This window comes from Podarcis raffonei, chromosome 1 (assembly GCF_027172205.1).
Source record: "Podarcis raffonei isolate rPodRaf1 chromosome 1, rPodRaf1.pri, whole genome shotgun sequence".
Lineage (NCBI taxonomy): Eukaryota > Metazoa > Chordata > Lepidosauria > Squamata > Lacertidae > Podarcis > Podarcis raffonei.
Window position 1 is genome coordinate 38,925,810 of NC_070602.1, and position 23,943 is coordinate 38,949,752.

General features: G+C 44.9%; 1 protein-coding gene across 4 annotated transcripts in view; it reads right to left on the minus strand.

Moving 5' to 3' along the window:
* The window catches only part of DPH6 (diphthamine biosynthesis 6), a 248,942-nt gene that overhangs the window by 180,993 nt on the left and 44,006 nt on the right, over positions 1–23,943 (minus strand). For all 4 annotated transcript variants that reach the window (XM_053381498.1, XM_053381506.1, XM_053381489.1 and 1 more), the window contains exon 4: positions 12,084–12,157. In XM_053381498.1, coding sequence (XP_053237473.1) covers positions 12,084–12,157 — 74 coding nt within the window. The remainder of the gene's footprint in view (positions 1–12,083; positions 12,158–23,943) is intronic.

Consider the following 23,943-nt stretch of genomic DNA (forward strand, 5'->3'; position numbering starts at 1 on the left):
TTCAAGTAGACCTTATTTCAATAAACAAAATTTTAAAACCCTACTTTTTGGGATTTTAAAATGGAATTCAATGTTCTATCTTAAAATGGCAAATCATGAGTAAGAACTTAATTATCTAGTAAACAAGCATTTCTGAATAAAAGTAATGTTAGTTGAAACACTAGACGCACACACAACATACATCTCCCTTCTATAGACACTGAACTAATAAACAAGAACATAGGTTTTTAGTGTTATTACCGTGAATAGCCCTATTGACTTAAACAGGATTACTCACTCTAGTGAAGTTAATAGTGTAAGATTATGAAGTATGGGGATGGAGAAGTGTGTTCCGTTTTCTAGCAAAAATAATATAAAATAGCATGAAGTCTAGCATAAAGTGAATTTTGCTATAAAATAAATTGGAAAGCTTTAATGGTTCTGCCATCTAGTAAAATTGGAACTTCCTTTATTATATATTTTGTTCATTCATTTATTTATTTTTAAGTGGAAACATGGGCTGGGATCCAAAGACTTACCTTTGGAATACTCAGCAATTTCAATACACCTGGTGTTTTTTTTTATTTTTAAGTTTTCTCCCCATTTAACCAGCAGTTCCCTGAACCATGTTGCATACATTTTTGAAACTTCTCCCAATTCAATTCACCATGCAGCACAGAAGATGCTGTTAGAAAACTTTAGTCTGAAACTTTACTGGGCTCACTGAAGTGGTTGTGTTTTGGTCAATGATTTAAGTCAAGTTACTGGCTTCCATATTTTATTTCATTTTACTTCATACAGAGAGAGAGAGAGAGAGAGAACAGTTTATATCATGTGCTGTGACTAGGAAGCCTCCAACAAGCAACACAGCATCCAATCCATAATTACAATTTCAGAATAATACTAAAAAATATCTCTCCACAGCTATTTGCTCTCATAAGAAGTAATAATGATCACCAGCTTGAATGGTTTTTAAATATTAGACCAATTCCTGGAAGTTAAGGCTATCAACACCTGCTAACTGGTACAGTGGTACCTCGGGTTACAGACGCTTCAGGTTACAGACTCTGCTAACCCAGAAATAGTACCTTGGATTAAGAACTTTGCTTCAGGATGAGAGCAGAAATTGCAACGTCGCAGCGTGGCGGCGTGGCAGCAACGGGAGGCCCCATTAGCTAAAGTGGTACGTCAGGTTAAGAACAGTTTCTGGTTAAGAACAGACCTCCAGAATGAATTAAGTTCTTAACCAGAGGTACCACTGTATAGCCATGCTTCACCTCCACTGTCAGAAGTGGCATGACCCTGACTACTGCCAGTTGCCAGCCACGAGTGCAGAGAATGCTGTTGTGCTCAGATCCTTCTTTCATGCTTTCTATAAGTTGACTAGTTGCCACTATGAAAACAGGATGCTGGGCTAGATGGGCCATTGGCCTGACCCAGCAGACTCTTCTTATGTTCTTATGCACAGTTTAAAAGACAACCAAATGGCCAGAATCATTCCCTAAAAGCATTTCTTAAAATTATGTCCTTACTTGCCTTTGAAAAATCAACATGGAGCTTGCATGATGAGTCTCTAGTGAGATAGTTCCATAGCCCTAAACTGCCTTCGTCTGAAGCATCTGAAACACCACATTGTCTCACGTGAACCTACCATCAATTTTGTCGTCTTCCAAGTGCCTGCCATTCTGAAGTAGGGGGATGGCTACTGAAGACAGCCTTTTCTGTGGTGGCATCCGAATTTTGGACATGTTTGACTGGTGCCAACTTTGTTATATTTCACATGCCAGGTGAAATCCATCCTATTCTCCTGAGCTTTATGTAGTACTTCAGCTGTCTTTTCTGCTTTCATTTGCTGGTTCTGCTATTTTATACTACAGGCGGGTTTTTACAACTGCATTGTATTGTGTACTTTTTTATATAGGTATGTATAAGCTATTTCTGAGGCAACTTTACAGAAAGTTTAAACATTTCCAGAAATAAACAGCTAGTGCTGGTGTGGCCATTGAAAAGGTCCTGTCTATTTGTAAAATGGTTATGCAATTATGTATCTCACACTTCCTACAGTAACTACAACCAAAATATTTCAAAGTGTGAAATGTTTTCAGAAGCTTAAGACAGCTTGAAGAAAATGTTCCACCAACAAATTCTTCTTCTGCATCAGTAAAAGGAAGAAAAGGCGATTGCACTTCCAGCAACATCTGCTACTATACGAAGTAGAAATAAGACCAGCTGAATTGAATGGAACTCACATTTGTGTAAGTGAATGTGTGAATTTGTACATTTTCTCCCGTGAGAGGCCACAGGAGCTACCATCACATTACTAAACTAAAATCAAGCTTAATTACAACAAACCGTATGTACAAACTACTAATTGACAATATAACCATCAAACAGGTTAAATCGGGACTAAGACATCAAAACCTAAGAACCACGCCCCTTGTAAACCTACCAAGTCTATCCTACATACCAGTGGTATACCCACTTGGTGGTCCACGGACCCCAGGGGGTCTAATACCCCCTGGGGTACCCACCCTGGGGTCTAATACACATACCCATCAACTGTCTGGAACATCCAATTTTGGATGGCCATGCTCTCTTGTGAGAGCACAGCATCCCAGAACACCTGAGATTGTGGCCAGACACGCCTCTCACATGAGATCGTGGTGCCTTAAAAAAAGTGGTTTTGGACACTGTGCACTCCCACAGGTCACATGACTCATGCAACAGCGCAGCCTAGAAGACGTGCCTCTTGGTTTTTGCGCTGGGACATGTTGGAGGGTACGGTGGTGCCATTCACAGAACTAAAACTACCACAGATGTATCAACATTTTCAAAAAGTAGGGGGTCCATGGCTTGGCTTTTGAACAACAGGGGTTCCACAGTACTTAGCTAATTGGGAACAACTGCTATATACCTTGGAGGAATTCCACTGAACTCGGTGGCCTTAGTTCTTAGTAGAAACGCATAGGACTACACTGCAAAGGGATGGCTAGTGAGGTTTACTCACTAGATGAGGCACCCTCAAACTCAGCCCTCCAGCTGTTTTGGGACTACAATTCCCATCATCCCTGACCAATGGTCCTGTTAGCTAGGGATGATGGGAGTTGTAGTCCCAAAACAGCTGGAGGGCCGAGTTTGGGGATGCCTGCACTAGATGCTAGAAGCCTAGTCCTGAGATCTTTGTAACTGAAGATGCCCATGCAGTTATCTTGGGCCTAACTTCTATTTATTGAAGTGGAGAGAGCAAATTCATACACAGAAATGAATGTGTATGCAAACTGGCATTGTTCATTGAAATGAACGTGGGAGCTTCCCTTGTCGGGAGACGCCATTTTGCAGCTCATCTCAGGTGCTGCAACTTATTTTCCCTTCTATTTGTTATTGATCACTCTTCAGTTTCAAATAAACTTATTTTCATGAACTCTCTCTCTCACACCCCTTAACGTTGGCTGTTTGGGCATGGTTCTATTTTCTCTTGATTTATGTTCTTTCTGGTATTCCCGCTTTCCCTAATTTTAAATCCCTTGGTTTTGCTTTTTGCTGCTATTCCACAGATCCTGCTCTTGTTCCTTTCTACTGAACTTGCCTTCTCTAGACACCTTCACACACAAGTAGCATACAAAAGGGCTTCTCCCACTTGTTCCCTCATATTCTTCGCTACCATCCTTGCGTAGACTGCACACAACATGGCTTCTCTTGGGCTTTGTTTCTTGGTTTGGAGACAAACAAATCGTGTGTAGCACTAAGCTGGGGCCGTGCTTTCTTTCATTCCAGCACAGCAAAGTAAGGAAGGGTGGACCCAATCCGAGCAGTGTGCACAAAGCAAACCTAGCTTATCATGACGTGTGAACCACCGCTAACCCTTCTTCAGTCTTCTAATCAGGTACAAGGAGTGTCATTACCACTTTTGGTTTTCCTAATCATATGTATACAATTCAAAAACTTGCCCTTTACTGTCTCTTGCAACTAACAAAATATCAAGCCAAGTCTTTGTTCTATATTGCCTTGAGTACTGCATTTAATTGGTCATACCATTCCCTACCTTTCTTTATTAAGTTTTCATAGAGGACGGCGCTGCTCGCTGAATTTTTCTCGCCTGTTCTGTGATCATATTTATGTTGTGTCTCTCTCCCCACTGGCTTCTAACTTTTTATCATATTTAGTTAAATTTATTTTCTTACCATCCAAAAATCTGCATAATGCAGTTCCTTTTATTCTTCTCTTTTTTCACCCCATATTCGTTAGATAGTGCAGAGACCATTTCCCCCCTGAACACTGCTCAATACATTTTAGGCATTTAATATGCCTGAAACTTTAAGTCAGGGTTCTGATACCAGAGGTCTTCAGACGTTGGGCTACAACTTCGGCAATCCCTGAATATTGACCATATTAGCTGGGACTAATGGGAGATGGAGTCCAAAAACATGATGAAGGTCAGTGGTCCTCCATTCCTGCTATAAACAGTACTTAATTTTTAAATGACAATAAGCACCATCACAGGTTAAAGAAGCAATTCCATGTTTCCACGCTCATTTCTTCACTCATTACAACAGGAGTGAAAACCTGCACTCGTAGAAAGGCATCTATATGTCCATAGGTGAACCTTATGCCAAAATTGCTGCTGCCCAGGCATAGACTGCAATAGCCTACAATGGTTCTCACCTTCCTCTTCACTCAAATGAAAGCAGATGGACAGAATATAAATATAAGCTACAGAAAGGTGAAGTGTGGGCCACAAAAAAATATTGGATGCACCTCTAATGGAAATATTTTTAGAAGAGCCCATTCTAATCTGACAGCAGCATCTTAGAGGCATAGAGAAAAAAGACAAAAATAATAAAAATTCCAACTACATCCTAGGTACAATCCTTTACAAGCAAAGTGTACATTAAAAGCATGCATTGCAGCATTTCCCCAATAAGAGGAGTGATATTTGTCCAATCAGACCTTTCATCCTCAAGCAGACCATTTTTACCCAAGTCTTAAAAACATCCCATTGACTCCAAGCAAAGTAGCCAATGGGCAAAACAATACAAATACACAAGCCAACAAAAACAGAAAAATTGGAAGGATTATAGCTCTTTCCCAATTTTATGTTAGCTAGTATAGAAGAATTGTACAGCAGCTTTAATTCACATTCAATGTAGATAAATACAGAAAGAAAAAAATCAATCTTCAGTGTCAGGGAACTGCCATCTGAGACGCAGGAGGTGAAAGGGCTCACAGAGGGTGAGAGAGACCATTCAGCTGAGGAGGGAACCAGCAGGGGGAGAAGTGGAGTTCCAAGGGAAAGTGAGTCGGAGGGAGGGCTCAGAGACACTTCAAGCGAAAACAGTGGGGAGGTTTCAAGACCTCCTGTAGGGACCCCCACGCCTCGCCGGAAACTGTCACGCCGAGAGTCCAGAAGACGCGTTTCCGTTAAGGAGCTTTTATGCTGGAAGAAGTTCCGTAAACGCCCACTGTCCGATTCAACGAGCGACTGATGGAGCCATGCTTAAGGTGCTCCGTCAGAGACAGAGGTTTGGGGACTTAGCCAAACTCTGAGGGACTAGGATTTTACGCACAAGCAGCTCACCATCCCATCACAGCAATCGGACAGTCCCTGAAAGCAGCTTGTGCAAAGAGGCATCATGAGCAACCCAGCCGGAGCCGGGGGAGCAGGAGGAGCTGGAGAGGGTCCAAGCCTGGAAGAAAGGTACAGGGTGTTGGAGCTCCAGCTAGCGCTGCAAACGGCGAGGCTAGAGGAAAGGAGGGCACAGGATGCAGATAAGACAAAAGGCGCCCCACTAGCAAGAAAGATGCCAGGATTGGTGCAGAAGTTTGGGGGGGACCCCAGGAACTATCAAGCCTTTAGGACAGAGATGCAGTATGCTCTCGAGCTGCAGTTTAACGACTTTCCCGACGAGGCATCGCGAGTGGCGTTTGTGATTGGCCATCTCGAAGGAGGGGCGAGAGACTGGGTTAGACCCCTGATGGCAGGGAATAGTGAAATGCTGAAGGACACAAGGAAGTTTTTTCGCGCCATGGATTTGATGTTTTCCAGCGAGATTGAACAGGGACTGGTGCGCAGACAATTGATGGCTTGCAAACAGGGGAGCCGATCGGTTCGTGAGTACTGGACTGAGTTTACCATGTTGATACATAAATTGGGATGGGACCTATCGGCGGAACCCATTCAAATGCTCTTTGAAGAAGGGCTTTCTTCGGCAGTGAAAGACGAACTTTCCCGGGCGCCCAGGGCGGAGTCTATGGACCAGCTGACCAAATCAGCGCTGACCATTGGAGCGCGCCAGGAGGCAAGAGCCTTGGAGAAGCGGGAGGGGAAAGGAGAGCGTTGGAGGGATTTCCGCATTCCAGAGATTCCAGAGCCAAGTTTCCCGCCAGGAGAGCCGATGGAAGTTGGAACAGCGCGCGCGCGCGCAGTTTCAAATCCCAGTGAAGGGAGGAAGAAGGAGGGAAAGAGCGCCAAGAAATGTTATCTCTGCCAGCAGCCAGGTCACTTTGCCAGAGTCTGCCCGCAAAGAAAGGAATGGCAAGGGATGGCGGGAGCTGTTGGGGGGAAGGAGGAGGGAGTCCAGGAGCCAGTAAAAGCCAACGCCTGGCTGCCACCGTCGGGGCACTGCAGCCAGGCCAAGGAGCAGTAAAAGTGCCCACTCCGGAACCTCCAAGACCAGCCCTAGTGATAGAGGTGTTGCTAGAGCTGGCAAACGGATACCCACTAAAGACAAAGGCGCTGTTGGACTCAGGCGGCTCCTGTAATTTTATGAGTAAGGAGTTTGCAGCTGAACACCAGATACAGACACTCCCTTTAAGCAACCCCCTGCAGGTGACCACGATCGATGGGAGGGAGCTGTTGGGAGGAGAAGTTAGTCTACAGACCGTCCCAATGGTTATGAGGGTGGCCAGGCACACCGAAAGGATAGCGTTCAACGTGGCCACCCTGGGAGGGGCTCCCGTCATTTTGGGAATGAGCTGGCTAGCGTTGCATGACCCGCTAGTGGGCTGGCATCAGAGAGTGGTCTCCTTTGGGTCAGCACATTGCCTGGAACATTGCAGAGAGGGAAAGGTGCCAGAAGGGGCAAAAGCCTTTCTAGCAGGGACGGAAGTGGCAGACAAAGGGAAGGTGCCCAAACAATACGCTGATCTGAGCAAGCTCTTCAGCGAAAGGGAAGCAGATAAACTACCACCGCATAGAGACTTTGACTGCCAAATTAACCTGGTCCCTGGGGCCCAGCTCCCCGTGGGCAAGCTGTACGCCATGTCAGACAGGGAAATGCAGGAGTTAAGGGAGTTTATTGATAAAAACCTGAAGAGGGGCTTCATCAGAGAGTCCAGAGCGGTGGGAGGGAGCCCAGTGTTTTTTGTGGACAAAAAAAACACGGATAAACCCCGGCTTGTAGTGGATTACAGGCGGCTAAATGCCGTGTCAGAACCAGTGACTTTCCCCATGCCCAGGATTGATGACATTTTGACCAGGGTGAGGAAGGGAAAGATATTCACGAAATTGGACCTGAGAGGGGCATACAACCTGATACGAATAAAGAAAGGGGATGAATGGAAAACCACCATGTTCACCCCTTTGGGGGCTTTTGAATATCTCGTTATGCCATTCGGATTACAATCAGGCTCCGCCTGTTTTCAATCGCTCATGAACCATGTCCTGGGACCTTTGCTCTACAAGAATTGTGTGGCCTTCCTCGATGACGTGCTGATATATTCAGAGAATGAGGAGCAGCATGTAAAGGATGTCAGGGAAGTGCTGAGCCAGCTGCAAGCAAACCAGCTGTGGGTGAAATTGGAGAAGTGTCAGTTTCACACCAAGGAGGTGGAATTCCTGGGGTACCGCTTATCAGACAAGGGATTAGCCATGGATCCAGGCAAGGTCCAGGCGGTGCTGGAATGGAAGACACCGAAAACGAAAAAGGATGTGCAAAGGTTCTTAGGGTTTGGGAACTTTTACCGTAAATTCATCAAGAACTTTGCCCACTTAACGGCTCCCATCACGGACTGTCTAAGCAGCAAGAAGAAATTCGTTTGGACGGCGGAGGCGGAGCAAGCATTTGAGGAATTGAAAAGGGCATTCGCTTCGGAAGAACAGCTCCTGCATGTGGATTTACAAAAACCCATGAGAGTGGAAACTGATGCCTCAGACCGGGCGGTGGGGGCGGTGCTGCTTCAGCCAGGGAGCAATAAGTCGGAATGGAGACCTTGTGCCTTCTTTTCGCGTAAGCTGAACAAATCCGAGAGGAACTACACCGTATATGACCGAGAACTACTCGCCATTCACGAAGCGTTCTGGAGATGGAGACACTTACTAATTGGCGCACAGCATAAGGTGCAAGTGTGTACGGACCACAAGAATTTGGAGTATTGGAGAACGGCACGAGTGCTCAACCAACGACAAGTGAGATGGGCCCAGGAGTTTTCCAAATTCCATTTTGAAATCTGCTATGTGCCAGGTCCAGAAAACATCAGAGCGGACGCTCTCTCTCGCAAACCTGAATATTTGGAGGGGGAGGGAGCGCCTGAAGAGAGACATATTATCCCAGAGGACCACTGGGTGTGTGGGGCGGCCTGGGTGGGGCAAAGGGAACTGGTAGAGGGAACGGTAAATGATGAATACGCCCAGGATAAGCTCAGAGGTTTAAGGAGAGAGGGAGAAGACCCCGGAGGTTTTGAAGAAAGAAACGGGGCATTGTATTACAAAGGGGCTCTATATATACCCAAAGGGGAATTGAGGGGGAGAGTACTCAAACAGCTGCACGACAATCCCACAGCGGGGCATTTTGGGCAACACAAGACCATGTGGTTGGTGACCAGGGAGTTTTGGTGGCCCAAGGTGAGGGAGGATGTACGGGAGTATGTGAGAAGGTGTGACCAATGCCAGAGAGCCAAAGGAGAAAGGCGGGCACCAGCGGGGTTATTAGAACCGTTACCCACACCAGAACGACCGTGGGAGGCGGTATCGATAGATTTTATGACGGATCTGCCTAAATCCCAGGGGAAAACCGCCATACTAGTCGTAGTAGACCTGTTAACTAAGATGGGTCACTTTGTAGCTTGCTCACATGCAGTCACGGCGGAAGAGACAGCGAAATTGTTTGTAGAACATATTTTTAGGCTGCATGGCGCCCCCTTGAGGGTGGTCTCCGACAGAGGGAAACAGTTCACGTCCAGATTCTGGAGGAAACTTATGAGCTTGTTGCACGTAGAGGTCAACTTTTCGACTGCCAGGCACCCTGAGACCAATGGGCAGGCGGAGAGGGCAAACGGTATCCTCCAACAATACCTGAGGTGTTATGTCAATGACAGAGAGAACGATTGGGTCGAAAAGTTGGCGCTAGCGGAATTTGCTTACAATAATGCAGAGAATGTGTCCACCGGGATGAGCCCCTTTTTGGCTAATTATGGGTACCACCCCAGGGCGTTTCCAGGGGGAGGAGGGGAGAGATGGAGTGTCCCGGCCGCTGAACATTTTGTAGAAGAAATGGAAGCGATCCATCGTCAACTCCAACTCAACTTAGAAAGGGCCAAAGAAGAATATAAGAGGCAGGCAGACAAGAGCAGAAGGGAAGGTGAAACCATTAGGGTGGGGAGTCAGGTCTGGCTATCAACCCAAGGGTTGCCGTTCAAGGGGGGTTGCAAGAAATTGAGACCCAAAAGATTGGGACCATTTGAGGTCATCCAACAGGTCAACCCAGTGGCTTTCAGACTCCGGTTACCGAACCACATGAAACTGCACCCAGTATTCCACAGGTCATTACTGTCACCATATAGGGGGGAAGGTGAAGGGGTATCCACACGGGGGCCAGCCATAGAAGAAAGGGAAAGCAGCAACCATGTGGCGGAAATCATCGACTCCAGGTGGAAGGGTAATCAGGTGGAGTATTTGGTCGCGTGGGAAGGGGAACCGGAGTCGGAAGACACCTGGGTGACGGCAGAGGAGGTCCGTGACGAGATCTTGATCGAAACGTTTCACCAAAGGTTCCCCAGGAAACCTCAGCCAATAGCGAGGTTCCGGAGGGAGTACTTTGGCACCACCGACGATGAGGAGGAACTGGAAGGATTCAGGGAATCGGAGTTGGAAGGAGGAACAGACTCCGATGAGGAGGAGTACTTGGAAACCGGTAACAGCAAGAGGTGGAGGGAAGTGTTCGAAACTTCGGAAGATGAGGGAGGTTCATTCAGGGGTTTTGCTCCCTCGCCTCCCGCAGAGGAGGGGAGGGAAGGGGGTGAAGGGGGCCCTGGAGGGGAGGTGGATGTCAGGGAACTGCCATCTGAGACGCAGGAGGTGAAAGGGCTCACAGAGGGTGAGAGAGACCATTCAGCTGAGGAGGGGACCAGCAGGGGGAGAAGTGGAGTTCCAAGGGAAAGTGAGTCGGAGGGAGGGCTCAGAGACACTTCAAGCGAAAACAGTGGGGAGGTTTCAAGACCTCCTGTAGGGACCCCCACGCCTCGCCGGAAACTGTCACGCCGAGAGTCCAGAAGACGCGTTTCCGTTAAGGAGCTTTTATGCTGGAAGAAGTTCCGTAAACGCCCACTGTCCGATTCAACGAGCGACTGATGGAGCCATGCTTAAGGTGCTCCGTCAGAGACAGAGGTTTGGGGACTTAGCCAAACTCTGAGGGACTAGGATTTTACGCACAAGCAGCTCACCATCCCATCACATTCAGTGTGTGAAGTATGTACAAATAGCATGTTGCAATTCATGTTCTATTTTACACAGTCCTTTTTTAAAAAAAATATTTATTATATGTTACAGTCAGACACATAACAGTAAGAAAGAGAAAATTATGATGATGATGATGATGATGTAAATAATAATACTAACATAACTTATTCCTCGAATTTAACTGACTCTTATAAACCTTAATTTTAACTTCCCTTCTACTCTTTCTCTGCTTTCCTATCTGTTGTCTTTTTGACTGCGTTTTCTTATTCTACTAAATTATTTTCATATCTTACACTGTCTCACTTTGTCACATCTACTGCTGAGTACTATTTTTTCGGTCTGTTGCACTTATTTTCTTGTTATAATATGTCTGCATATATTCTATATATAATGTCTAGTCCTCTTTTGACGTGCGTGGCGCTGTGGGTTAAACCACAGAGCCTAGGACTTGCCGATCAGAAGGTCGGCGGTTCGAATCCCCGCAATGGGGTGTGCTCCCGTTGCTCGGTCCAGTGGGAAGGTAAACGGCGTTTCCGTGCGCTGCTCTGGTTTGCCAGAAGCGGCTTAGTCATGCTGGCCACATGACCCGGAAGCTGTACGCTGGCTCCCTCGGCCAATAAAGCGAGATGAGCGCCGCAACCCCAGAGTCGGCCATGACTGGACCTAATGGTCAGGGGTCTCTTTACCTTTACCTTTAGTCCTCTTTTAAATTCTTAACATCTTTATTTCTTAATCTATTTGTCATGCTGGCAAGTTCTATATATTCTAATATTTTGAGGTGCCATTCTTCTCTTGATGGTACTACATCAGTTCTCTACTTTTGTGCTACTAGATGTAGTCACATACATCCATAGATTAGTTTGATTTGTTGGTATTTCTATTGTTACTATTCCCAGAAGGAAAGTTTCTGGGTTTTTAGGAAACGTTCTTTTAAACACTTTCTTAAATTCGTTATAAACCATCTCCCAGAATTATTTTATTATTCTACAAGACCTACCATGAGTGATAAAATGTGCCAGTTGTTTATTTACATTTCACTTTTAGTTCTAAACATTTTAGCTAGTTTACTTGGCATCAAGTGGGTCATTATTAAACAGTTCTCTTTCGATGTATAACTAGCAGTGATTTTTAAATTTATTTTCCACAAATTTTCCCACAGGTTTGGATCAAAATTATGATCCACATCTTGTGCCCATTTGATCATAGATGATTTCACAAATTCTTCTTTAGTTTCCCAATCTAATAATATCCTATACATTTTAGATAAATTTTTAACTCTAGATCTTAATATTTCTTTTTCAAAATTCTGATGGTTTTTCTGGAATCCTAACTTGATTTAAGTGCACATTTTTTATTAAAAGCAGCAATAGCTTAAAGGTGCTTTTATGAGTTGCTTACCATGCATTGTAACACAGAGAGTAATTTTACTTACACGTCTTCTACACGGACCCGTTGGTAGTCTGAAAGAATGGCCCCTACAGAAACCCCTTCCACACCCTCCTCATCCTGAAATGGAAGAGATACACATAAAAACCAGTAAAAACAAGTTAATGAAGTATTCAATAACATGGATTGTATTGACTTTCACTCAGCCTTAGGTATGAAAAGGGAAAAACATGACAACTGAAGTCCATAATCAGAGACACAACTCTGCCCACCTACCCTGCCAATAGCCCTACATACAAATGATACCCATATCAAAGCTATAAGTCACAAAAATGTTGGCCTTTGCAATCATTGGGAGCTACTGATATCCACAACAGTGCTGCAGCTAGATGAATTTCTGCTATCTACTTTTCTAAACATCTTACTCCAGTCTTCTTTAATTAGCACCATCTTGTTTTATTTCTGGGCCCAGTTCAAAGTGCTGGTTAGGGCTGGGTGACATATCACCGAAAACAAGTTTGAAGTCCATTTTGTGATACCCGTTTCATAATATTTGACCTGGCAGTATATTGCGAATCATGATTTATGTGTGTGCTATGCAAAAATCACACTGTGGGAAAAACCGTGAAGCCAGCCAAAGCTTCTCTTGATTCCTGCAGCCCCTGTTAACTCTGCCAGCTCAGCTCTCCCCACCTCCTGCAAGAGGTAGCAAATCACAAGAGTAGGCAGTGGCAAAAATGACAATATAGGAAAAACCATGAAGCCAGCCACTACTTCTACATAGCTCCATTCTTATTTCAGACTTCGTGATATATCAGTATATTGTGATGATTAGCTGGTGATATATCACGATGCTAATAACCAGATATCACCCAGCCCTAGTGATGGTCATTAGCTATAACGCCCTAAATTGCCCGGGACCAGGGCATTCAAATGACTGACTTCTCTCATATGAACCTACCCATCAATTATGCTCATCTTCTGATGCCCTGTTTTGCATTCCACTGCCTTGAGAGGTGGGGTAAGCAAAGACTTAAATCCGGAAAGTTTCAGGGGTGGTGTCCCAGTTGTTTAGCTCCCTCCCAAAGGAGTTGTTAGATAAGGGCAATGTATTCTGCATTACATTGCTAACATCCAGCTAAGCTTCAATGGCACTATGTGAGTGACAGGTGCCAACATATCAACTATATTACCCAGATGTCAAATATGGCCCACTGAGTCAAAAAAGTACACCAACCCTGAGCTATGCTACTGAGTTGGACAGTAATAGCAATACTTAAATACCAGTAAGTCATTATCTATTGCATCTCCAGTATTCTAGTAATATTTGAACAATAAATATGTAGCTATATTAGTCTCTTCATCACTGAATGAACCTATAGTGTCTTAAAAACTTAGTACAACACATTTTGAAAGTAGCTGTAAGTTTAAAAGTCTATTTCTTTTTAAGGAAAAAAACCCATCCTTTCTAAACTATAAAAACCAGGCATTGCCTTAAGTAGTGATCATCTTCATTACTTGACTGTATTGCTTAAGGCGGTAGCTAAATGCACATTATAAATATCTATAGGATTATCTTAAATTGTTACACACGGGTCCAACTCGTTAACCACTAGTACCATTAAGTTAAATGCATGTTCTTCCGCAGTCATCATGGTAACACCACAGCATTGCAGTTTTGGGTGGGGGGGATGGTTGCTTGTTTGATGTGATCTCCTCAGAACAAAGATGTAGCATGCACTTCAAAATTTACAGAGCAGAACCCTTTCAGATAAGCAGCAGTGAATGTGCAGAGCAGTAACCATAGTGACATGGTATTATTTTTTGTGGAAAAAGTGTTATGAAAGGGTACATTCATGGATTATTATTATTATTATTATTATTATTATTATTATTATTTATATACTGCCCTATACCCGGAGGTTTTGGGGTGTTTCACAAAATAAAATCAAAATATAAAACCACAAAATATATAATCAAAATAAAAACAACAACCCAATAACCCCCACCCCAAAAAACCCACATTTTATAAGGGCATAGGATGTCAATCAAATGTACCATGATGCCAGTGCTATCAAGCCTCAAAAGTACTGACAACATGGACAGCAACTGAAAACCAAGTCCACAAAAGTGTAGGCTAGTAGTAGTAGTAGTACCCCATCTGACAGGACTGCCCCAGCCACTCTGGGCAGCTTCCAACAGAATATAAACAGACAATGTGACATCAAATATTAAAAACTTCCCTATACAGGGCTGTCTTCAGATGTCTTCTAAAAGTCATAAAGCTGTCTATTTCCTTGACATTTGATGGGAGAGTTTTCCACAGGGTGCCACTACCTTAACGAGGGATAGCTCAGTCAGTAGAACATGAGGCTCTTAATTCAGGGCTTTGGGTGTTGGGCAAAAGATTCCTGCATTGGGTGTTAATGCAGGCCCAGGAGGACTTCCCTGAGTGAGTGCTTGAGGGCCCTGCTCTTGCCACTTACCATCTGGCCTGGGGTGGGGCCTGAAGCCTCACAAGGACTGCTTGCTGCTTGCTGCCGCTGCCCAGGAGGACTCCCCTGAGTGAGTGCCTGAGGGCCCTGCTCTTGCCACTTACCATCTGGCCTGGGGCGAGGCCTGAAGCCTCACAAGGACTGCGTGCTGCTTGCTGCCGCTGCCCAGGAGGACTCCCCTGAGTGAGTGCCTGAGGGCCCTGCTCTTGCCACTTACCATCTGGCCTGGGGCGAGGCCTGAAGCCTCACAAGGACTGCGTGCTGCTTGCTGCCTGCTGCCCAGGAGGACTGCCCTGAGTGAGTGCCTGAGGGCCCTGCTCTTGCCACTTACCACCTGGCCCAGGGCGGGGCCTGACAGGCCTCACTAGGACAGTTGTTACTGCCGGAGGGGCACAGAGTGTTTTTAAAATGTTTTTAAAAAATTTCTTTTGGATTTTTTGTATGTGGGGGGTGGGGGTGGGATGGATGTTTGGTTGGGCTTGGGGAATTATTTTTTTTATTTTGATGTTTTTGTAATTTTTACATTTTTTTGTTTGTATTGCTTTATTGGTTTTGTTTGTTTGTTTAAGGTGTTATTTTGTTCTCAGGGGGAGGGGTCAGGGCTGCCGGGGAGCGGGCCCCAGCCCACAAAATGGCTGGGGCATGTTCCACAGGGGGGGATGCACTGGGACAACCGATCTCAGTGATCACGGGAGGAGTTACGCTAAGACTAGACCATGTCATTACAGAGGGGGGCAGGTTTAGTCGTTGTCTGAGGACTATTCCTGCCTCCAGGTCTGGTCCTGACCGGATGGATACTAGAATCAGCAAGGGATACCCACATGACCTGAAGGTGCTGCTGTGCAATGCCAGGTCAATGATTCATAAGACCACTGCCATCCACGACTTGATCATGGATGGAGGACTTGACCTGGCATGTGTAACAGAGACTTGGTTGGATGAAGCAGATGGGCCTGTCCTTGCCGCCGCTTGTCCACCAGGTTTCTCTTACGCACAGCAACCCAGGTCATGTGGGCGGGGAGGGGGGGGTTGCAGTGATTTTTAGGAAGTCATTAGTTTGCACCAGGTGTCCTATTGGGAAGACCCAGTTTTCCGAGTGCATGTTCTGGAAGTTGGGCAATAGGGGCAGTACAGGATTCCTTTTGGTGTACCGACCTCCCCGCTGCACCAAGAATTCCCTGCCCGAGCTGCTTCAGGTCGTGGCGGATGTTCTCCTGGAGACACCTAGCTTGGTCGTCCTAGGGGATTTTAACATCCATGCCGACACGACCTTACAAGGGGCCGCTCGGGACTTCGTGGAAAGCATGGCCTCCATGGGGCTGTCCCTGAATAAGTCTGGCCCAACCCATAGCCGCGGACATGCCTTGGACCTGGTGTTTACCTCTATGGATGTTGGTGATCTGACACTAAGTAAAAGCAAAACGAAAAAAGTGCCATGGTCAGATCACTTCCTGGTGCAACTGGACTTCTCTGCGACCCATCCCCTCTGCAGGGAGGTGGGACCAATTCGGATGGTCCGCCCCCGCCACTTAATGGATCCAAATGGTTTCCAGAGAGTGGTAGGGGATGCTTTATCCCATGTTGATGGCCTTTCAGCTGATTCCCTGGTGGCCCGCTGGAATGTGGAGTTAACCAGGGCTATTGACTGTTTGGCTCCGAAGCGCCCTCTCCGATTGCATGGAGCCCGGACAGCCCCGTGGTTTTCCACGGATCTGAGGGCAATGAAACAATCGTTGAGACGGCTAGAGCGCCAGTGGCGGATAACTCATTCTGAATCTGACCGGACACAGGTTAGAGCTCAACGTCGAGCCTACCAAGTGGCGATAGCGACGGCGAAGAAGAATTTCTTCACTGCCTCTATTGCATCTGCAGAAAACAGCAGCAGGAGACTTTTTCAGGTGGTTCACAATTTAGCGGAACCACCTGCAACATCGGGGCCCAGTACGGGCCACATGTTCTCCTGCAATGATTTTGCAAAGTTTTTTTGCAGATAAAATCACTCAGATTCGGGAAGAAGTAGACTCCACCGTGAGAGCAGGGCCGGGGCGGGAGAGTGCTAGAGTTCTGTCTAGTCAAGTTGAGTGGGATCAATTCCAATCTGTTACCTCCGAGGATGTGGACAGGCTGCTTGGACGAGTGAAACCAACCACCTGTCTCCTGGATCCTTGCCCATCCTGGCTTATAAAAGCTAGCCGGGAAGGACTGGGCAATGGGCTTCGTGGGGTGGTGAATGCTTCCCTCCGTGAGGGAGCCTTCCCAGACCCGCTGAAAGAGGTGGTTATTAAACCGCTTCTTTAAAAACCATCTTTAGATGCGGCCACGATGGCCAACTATCGCCCAGTCTCAAATCTTCCATTCTTGGGCAAGGTGATTGAGCGAGCGGTTGCCGAACAACTCCAGGCACGCCTGGAAGAAGCGGACCATTTGGATCCCTTCCAGTCGGGATTCAGGCCTCATCATGGGACTGAAACTGCCTTGGTCGCACTGGTTGATGATCTCCGGCGGGCTAGGGACAAAGGTGAGAGTTGTTTCCTAGTTCTGCTGGATCTCTCAGCGGCATTTGATACCATCGACCATAACATCCTTCTGGACCGTCTTGAGGGCCTGGGAGCTGGGGGCACTGTCATACAGTGGTTCCGCTCCTTCCTCCTGGGCCGTGTTCAGAAAGTGGTGGTGGGGGATGAGTGTTCAGACCCCTGGGCTCTCACTTGTGGGGTGCCTCAGGGTTCTGTCCTCTCCCCCATGCTTTTCAACATTTACATGCAGCCGCTGGGAGAGATCATCAGGAGGTTTGGGCTGGGTGTTCATCAGTATGCGGATGATACCCAGCTCTACCTCTCTTTTAAATCAGAACCAGTGAGGGCGGTGAAGGTCCTGTGTGAGTGTCTGGAGGCGGAGGATGGATGGCGGCTAACAGATTGAGGTTGAATCCTGACAAGACAGAAGTACTGTTTTTGGGGGACAGGAGGCGGGCAGGTGTGGAGGATTCCCTGGTCCTGAATGGGGTAATTGTGCCCCTGAAGGACCAGGTGCGCAGCCTGGGAGTCATTTTGGACTCACAGCTGTCCATGGAGGCACAGGTCAAATCTGTGTCCAGGGCAACTGTTTACCAGCTCCATCTGGTACGTAGGCTGAGACCCTATCTGCCTGCGGACTGTCTCGCCAGAGTGGTGCATGCTCTGGTTATCTCCCGCTTGGACTACTGCAATGCACTCTACGTGGGGCTACCTTTGAAGGTGACTCGGAAACTACAACTAATCCAGAATGCGGCAGCTAGACTGGTGACTGGGGGCGGCCGCCGAGACCATATAACACCGGTCTTGAAAGACCTACATTGGCTCCCAGCACGTTTCCAAGCACAATTCAAAGTGTTGGTGCTGACCTTTAAAGCCCTAAACGGCTTCGGTCCAGTATACCTGAAGGAGCATCTCCACCCCCATCATTCTGCCCGGACGCTGAGGTCCAGCGCCGAGGGCCTTCTGGCGGTTCCCTCATTGCGGGAAGCAAAGCTACAGGGAACCAGGCAGAGGGCCTTCTCGGTAGTGGCGCCCACCCTGTGGAACGCCCTCCCATCAGATGTCAAAGCGATAAACAACTACCTGACATTCAGAAGACATCTTAAGGCAGCCCTGTTCAGGGAAGTTTTTAACGTGTGATATTTTACTGTATTTTTGGTTTCTATGGAAGCCGCCCAGAGTGGCTGGGGAGGCCCAGCCAGATGGGGGGGTATAAATAATAAATAATTATTAATTATTAATTATTATTATTATTATTATTATTATTATTATTATTATTATTTTGGGCAAAAGATTCCTGCATTGCAGAGGGCTGGACTAGATGATCCTCATGGTCCCTTCTAACTCTATGGTTCTTGCTTACATACATACCGAGAAGGCCCTCTGCCTGGTTCCCTGTAACTTCACTTCTCGCAGTGAGGGAACCACCAGAAGGCCCTCGGAGCTGGACCTCAGTGTCCAGGCTGAACGATGGGGGTGGCGACGCTCCTTCAAGTATACAGGGATAAGGCTGTTTAGGGCTTTAAAGGTCAGCACCAACACGTTGAATTGTGCTCAAAAACATGCTGGGAGCCAATGTAGGTCTTTCAGGACCAGTGTTATATGGTCCTGGCAGCCGTTCCCAGTCACCAGTCTAGCTGCTGCATTCTGGATTAGTTGTAGTTTCTGTGTCACCTTCAAAGATAGCCCCACATAGAACACATTAAAGTAGTCTTTGCGGGAGATAACCAGAGTATCCTTAATTTGTCACAAGAGTCTATTCTTTTTTTCTGCAGCAGGATAACATGTGTTCCTCGCTGAAAATTGGAACTACATAACTGTTCAGTGGTTGTATGAAGAGTCCTGAAAGCTTTGCCACCTTGACTGTTGATATAGTGTTTTGTGTGCCAACCACTACCTGTACTTTACCTGAACGTTGAGTGAGCATACTCAGTGGCTTCACTTTTCTATTAAACAGCACCAAGGACAATACTGTACCCTGGAGTACATGCCAGCAGGAAGACCATGGAGCCAAAATACAGTTCCCCATTGCTAGTCCATCAGGGCAACAAAGGTTGATTCAGTCTAGGTAATTTGATTCAGCCTAGGAGCTCAAGCAATTTCTCAGCTACCAATCTCTCCAACACTTCACCCTCAAAAGGGGGTATCTGTAACCAAGCTATAGTTGTTATAAACCATAGGTTCCAGGTTGAGCTTCAATGGTTTGCTGCCAAATAAGATCAAATAGGAAGAATTCCAAAATAGAGACCATAAGAACTGCTATAAGAAAGTAACTGAATGCAATAACAAAATTCTACAGGCTGCCCAATTTGCTAGTGGATTAAACACAGTATAACTACACATGCTTTTTAATCCTCTTGTTACACAATTCCTTGAGTTCAGCAAGAAGAAAATTAGTGATAATGCTTTCCATTTAATTAGTATATTACATGCACTGTAATTATTAGTGGGAAATGTTATATTAATGAAAGTGAAAGTTAGCAGTAAATTACCTTGTAGTTATTGTCAATTTCCCAAGCTACTGCTCCTTAAGATAACCCTCTCCCTATGGTCCTTCCGGTAATTTTTCCTTGCCTGATAAACATGATGATTAAACAGCACACAGTGCAAACCTTTGATACTTTTTAAATTAAATCCATGCCCAGCCTAAGGGCTGTGTCTGATTTCAACTAAATGTGTCAGTTAATCAGATAAAAAATTATCAGTAACTCAAAGAAACAGCAGCCTAAGGCTTCATCAGGGCTAGGGAAAGCTGAACAAAATAAGACATTCAGACAATATCACATTATGAGTAAAGGTTACTGATAAGCATAAAGCCAAACAGAGCTGTTCATCACCTTAATAATATCTATCTTTGGAGAACCGCTACATACAACAGTCAAATTATCGCTTTTTAAAAAGCAATTAGAAAAATGGGCTACTATGCCAATACACCATTAAATTGAACATGCACTGGGGGGAACTAAGGATTATACTTGCAAAAATACAAGCTACTTTAGGAAATACCTCACAAAGAGATGCATTATTATTTCTAAATAAAAAGCACACACACTTGAAACAAGGTTTAGGATTGGCAAACAAAATTACTAGGCCAACAAATTGGATATTTATGTTCAAAATTTAATTACAGTCTAAATAAAGGAGAGTGCAGTTCACCCAGTCTCCTCTCCTATGCCACCCTCCCCACCAAAGCAACATAATTACACCACTCTAATTAACACCCGGCCTATCTTCTCCTATGCAATATTTTTCTTTACAGCATTGGACTTTCCTTTCGGTTACCAGCATGAGTTTGACTAAACTGCGGGAGGTAGTGGAGGACAGAGGTGCCTGGCGTGCTCTGGTCCATGGGGTCACGAAGAGTCGGACACGACTAAACGACTAAACAACAACAACTATCTTCTCCATCTACGGTCTACCTTTCCAACTCTTCCTCACTTTCTGCTGAGGCACTCACCTCGTTCTCCTCCTTTGTTCCTTTCCTTCTTCCCCATCAGTTATCCTCTGAGAAGACAGCTACTTTCCCCTTTCACCCTACTCCATCTTAAGCGCTACCATGATTCTCCTTTTATCCCCAGCTCACTCCTTATCAAACATTCCAAGTTCTTCCCCCATTTTGGAGGGGATGGAGAACCTATCCCTGGACTCTTCTAACCACTGGCTGATTTGTATACTTTCCTTAACCACCATGCCTGAGACATACCGTATACCCTTTCCCTTTGACTCTCTTGCTTCCAACTATACGGTTGTCTGCCCTCCTCTTTCTGCAGTCTATTGAAAGCATCCTTGTCAAAAGCAAATATTATCTTGCTAGCTAATGTATAAGTCTCTATTCTGTCTTGGTCCTTCCAACCCAACTTCATTATGCTCTACGTTCTGATAATTCTTCTGACAGGCAGAAGAAAAACCACCTAAGAACAGACATTCAACATTTGCACTGTCTAGTTTGATTCTCCACCTATTATATTTATTCAGATGTCTCGTGGCTGCCTTAAACTAAAAATTTCCAAGACCAAACTGTTTGTGGTTCCAAAGCATTCTCACACACACATGGATCCTTTATCTTTGTATCTCCTGACATCACAAGTCAGCATGTTGACTAAAGAGATAGAATTGGATTACCTTAAATTCATCCACCTTTTGTTTTCCCCGTTTAGGATGCAATCCAAACTCTTCTGACACTGGGTTGCTTGGATTAAAGGGCCTGTAATCCTCCCAATTCTCTATCCATCCCGATGGACTGAAATAACTATTTCGAGCAGTGTGTAATCATAGACCCCTTTTCCTTATATTTTATTAGACTGTGTCCTGGCACCCATCTGGTATTTTACTAGCCAATGTTGAGAGTAAATGGAATACTTTCTGGAAATTTAGGATAGCCTTGTTTCTCAGTTTCAGGGGAGAAATACATCTGATGTGAAATGATTGGGGGGGGGGGGATCCAAGTATATAATTAGAAAAATCTAGAAGTAAAAGGTAAGCCTTTGTCAAATGAATAAACACCCACAGTTTTGCTCTAAGCACTGCCAATCATTTTTTGTTTTCCACATACTGCTATTAGTTGCTGTGACTGGCATCAGCTTGTCAATGCCTCTGGCAGGAGCTGACTTCACACTCTCATGAGAGACACCATGAACTGAAACTAGAACCTTGTACACTGTGTGCGCTACCACAGAACTATGATTTTGAGACTAATAGTCCTATAGACCAGGAGGAGTCCTGCATTCATATGAATTGAGCTGGAATCTCCCTAGTGTGCATCAATGCGCTCTCAGAAAAGAACCACAAGAATCTAAGAAACCCATCTTCTCCAGCTGTGAGAACTTCTGTATGACAAGCATTCAGCCCTCTGTCATCATCATGCATTCCTGGCAAGAGAATAAATTTAGAATAAGAATGTAAGAGCCCTGCTGGATCCGACCAAAGGCCTACCTAGAACAGCATTTTGTCCTCACGGTGGTCAAACAGATGCCTATGGGCAGCCCAAGCAGGACATGAACACAAAATTAGTATGCTGATCATGTGACTCTGAGCAATGCAAAGTCGCTCTAATTTGGGACCCTGAAAACAGTCGTCCTAAGTACATAAGACCAGAGTGGGTTGGAAGTTGTCAGTATTAGGCTGTGGCCTACAGAATACTTCTATGGAAATTTAAGAACCCAATGTCAAATGCTTACTTTACTGTTTGAAAGACTGCTATTTACAGAGAAAGGCCACAGCCCTGCGCATAAATAAGGTTCGAAGTTCAAATCCCTGGCATCATCAGATGACCTGTGCCTGAGAACCTGAAGAGCAACTGCAAGAGTAGCCAGTGCAAAGCTAGATGGCTCAGTGGCCTGACTCAGCATAAGGGACCTTCATATATTCAACGTGAAACCCAACACAAACTCAGTAATCTAAATGTGTGCCAACCAAGCTGGACAAAATGTATTATCAACAGCAGAAATGAACTGGCAAGACAAGAACAATTTGACTTTAGGAAAACACTCAGGTTTTTAAAATAAGGATATTGAACTGGAATGAAGGAGGAGCATAGGGCTCTCAACTTTTCTCTGCATGCCACTATCCTTACTTTTTGATATTCCTTTTTATGTGATTGATTAAGGTGGTGCCTCTCCTCTCAAGTCTTCTGGCCTGCTTTGGCTCACATTTCAGACCAGGTGTCTCAACATTAAAAAAAAAGGGAGAGATCTGATTCAGTAAGTTGTTTTTCGCACATTGCATGTTTTTAAGCAAGATAAAAATTTCAGCCAAAAATAAGCAAGAAGGCATCAAACACTTCAACGCTGCTGCTACAAAACTCCTGAAATAAGGAAGTACAAAAATACCTAAATGAAATGAACCATTGCTTACTTGAAAAGACGACATTTGATATGTGAAATTCAGATTTTTTTATTATTTTGAATTCATGACATAACAGGACTATGACTCAGGCAAGCCGAACTTTGAAGTTGAAAATCAAATATGCACAAAGTGCAATGATGTTGTATATACGCAGATACTGAATGATGTCATGTCATATAGGCAAAATTTATAATATAATATATTATAGGTTATATCAAGTAGCTTTATTCATGTAGGAAATGCCTTGATTTTCTTGCAACAGAAAATTGGCCAAGACTCACTATTTGGTTTGCCTCCAAATATGGAAAAATGTATCGAGGCCATGGTAAAAATTTGTCCAGGCCACCAAGGAAGCCTAACTTAGTCACGCAGTTGTTTTTCTCAGATCAAATGCATTTGTTTATTATAAGTTTATTGCTTCCTCAAAAAAACAAAACAAAACAAAATTTATTTTTTCACCCAAAGCCTAAGGGCAGTAAGTTGCATCCAGTGGTGTCCCTCTGTGGACAGAAGGCAATTTGAGCCAATAGTTTTGGGGTTTTTTTTAACAAATAGAAGTGAAGCCATTTTTACTAATTGCAACTGGTTCCTCCATACTTCCACTGCTCACAATATTAAAACTCTTGAAATTGTAACATGATTGCCCATCACAGTGAGTTGGAGGCTGCTTTTCGATTCGGATAAAGGACTGTGGGAGGAGGTTTATGACTTCAAAGGTTAAACATTATAAATATTACAACAAGCCATGCATTGTGTTTATGCTTGTGGAGTTCCTACTCTTCTCGCAGACTAGGCCCTCACTGGCACTTTGGTCCAAACAGACGCAATCCTGTATATGACCAGTATAATTCCAGTAGCCAGATATTGTACTCCTGTTTTATGAACTACTACTGTTCTGTTTTCAAATTATATTCATGCTTCTCTTGATCAAACAGTATGGACATGAGATAGAAAGTATCTCATGGATGGAAAACCTGCTGCCTAATAACTACCACCCTTATAATTCTGGCCACATACCACCCATTACTATTGTATGTTTATTGCACAAACT